Below are 2,148 nucleotides of genomic sequence, written 5' to 3'. Positions count from 1 at the left end.
AATCTTCTCCAGGTTTTGTTTGTTCTTTCAAGCCCTGACTTTACAAACCTGCGATCAGCAGCACGCAGTAACCCTCCCCGAGCCCGCGCTGCCAGCCTCCGCTGGCCAGAGCTCCTCGGACCGCCCGGGGGCCGACGCGCTGCCCCTTCCGGCCCGCGGGCTCTGCTCGGCTCTTCCCGGCGCGCTCGGCCTTCGGCTGTTTCCGGAGCCACTGGCGGCGAGCGGCGGAGGTGCTACCCGCGCGGGCTGCAGATGTCTGACCCGCAGGTCGCTGAGGGGCCGGGCGTCTGGAGCCCCGCAGCCCCCCGAGGGCCGGCGCGCGGCGTCGGGGACGGCCTGGGAGTGGAAGGGAGCCAGGCGGCCGCCTCAGGTACGAAAGGCTGGGGCGCCGGCGGGTGGGTGCCTTCCGGCCTCGGGGCCCCGCACCTCGGCGCGAGGCTTGGCCGCGCTCTGCCTGCGCTGCCCGGCGGAGTGGACCGGCCTGGGCAGCCTCTGCGCGCGTGGAGCCTCTGCCTTCGCTCCTGCCCGGGCCCCACTCCCCCGTCCCGCGACCCCCTCTCCTGCCCCCTCCCGGGCCTAGTCTTCGCTCGCAATTATTTTCAACTCCTGTTTCGAAATGTCTTGGTTTCTGCTCCGTTTCCCTTCTTAGATCAGCCCGGATGGTAGTGACAGGGCTGCTCTGTTCCTGGCGACTCTTTGGCTTCAGCGCGCCCTTTCATCACTTCTGGGCTGCCGGCCCCAACCCACCGGCTCTCAGCCCCCTGCTTCTGGCTCCCTCTCCGGATCCACCTCTATCCCAGGTCCCAGCCTTTCCATGCGCTTCTCTGCCCCCATCCGAATAGGCAGCCTCTCCTCCTTCTGTCCAGAACCCCACTTGCTCTAGCCTTCCAGCACATAGGCCCCCCTGCCTCACCTCGCATCCATCCTCTCCGTCTCTCAGGGTAGGGGAGATGAAAAGCAGAGTTGGAATAGGTAGGCTCTGGGATCTTTTGAATGAACATAGCGGCCAGAGCAAAGGCAGGAAATAGAGGCTGAGGTAGGAACTTTGGCGACCTCCCTCATTCTCCAGGACCCTCCTCTTCTTGTTAGAGCCTGTCTCATTTCCACCCACGCTAGTTTCTCCGTGTGGATTACTTCATTGTCAGTGTCCAAAAGCGAAGGTGTCCAGCAATCACACTGTTACCTTTCAAGCTTCCACACATGATGCAACTAAAAGGATGCCTGTAGGGGAAAGAACTGGTCTCTCTTAGTAGCAAGTGTAAATTTAATGTCCAGTTCTGAAGTTAAAACAGACATCATAAAGTGGATCGGTAGAGCTGGTGCCATGGTGCCTGGTTGGAGTCTGAATCTTTAAGGTACTTGGGCAAGTCACTTCTCTGTTTCCTCACCTATAAATTGTGGGCGCTGATAATACCTGCCTAATAAGATTGCTGGGAGGATTTCACGAACTACTGTGTATGAGGCACTTGGTGCCTGGCCCACCCACTGTACACACTATACTGGTGTGATCCATTATTACGGGAAAAAGGTCTGGATTTTCTCATGGAACCTCTGTGCTGTCAGAAGAGGTGTTCCCGGATGTGTATCTTCCAGGATGGTGACTTTCTCTGTCTTTTTACTTCCTGTCCTAAGTATCTCCCATTGCCTAATGCTGCTTGGGTGAAACACATACACATGCACGTGCATACACACCTTTGAATCATCCATCTTTTCCCTGTGACTTTTTGTTTTCTTATTTTAAAACCTAATTTAATTTTTGTCTTTTTTCCTTCTTACGAGCTCTTAGGCTTTGTAGTAAATTCAACATCGATGGTATGTATTTAACAATAGAAAATTCAAGCATGCTTTCTGAAAGATTAAGCAAATGAACACTCAGAAAGTCTCATAAACATCTGTGCCTTGCATGTGTCAATATCTACAAATTAAGGATTTTTAAAAACTGCTTCTTTAGATCCGTGCGGCAAATATACCCAAGCATTTTAGATAGAAAGGTCCAAAGAATAATCCAGGAATGTATTGCAGGATAGTGAGTTTGTCTCTGAGTGTGTCTCCCCCACCCCGCCTCCTTGTAATTGGTTCCAGCATTCACATTTTCCTCCCAGGACATTGATAGAAATATTTAGAATTACTTTCTTCCTCCTGTGCTCA

The 2,148-nt window shown here is 53.7% G+C and overlaps 1 protein-coding gene across 1 annotated transcript in view; it reads left to right on the top strand.

Annotated features, from left to right (window-relative positions):
* Positions 1-116: 116 nt before the first annotated feature.
* The window catches only part of TMED8 (transmembrane p24 trafficking protein family member 8), a 30,829-nt gene continuing 28,797 nt past the window's right edge, over positions 117-2,148 (top strand). Inside the window, exon 1 of the mRNA XM_047795027.1 lies at positions 117-370. Within this exon, the coding sequence (XP_047650983.1) occupies positions 253-370 (118 nt within the window). The 5' untranslated portion in view covers positions 117-252. The remainder of the gene's footprint in view (positions 371-2,148) is intronic.

The sequence above is a fragment of the Phacochoerus africanus genome, chromosome 9 (assembly GCF_016906955.1).
Source record: "Phacochoerus africanus isolate WHEZ1 chromosome 9, ROS_Pafr_v1, whole genome shotgun sequence".
In the NCBI taxonomy this organism is placed as follows: domain Eukaryota; kingdom Metazoa; phylum Chordata; class Mammalia; order Artiodactyla; family Suidae; genus Phacochoerus; species Phacochoerus africanus.
This window is presented reverse-complemented; position numbering and strand designations above follow the sequence as displayed.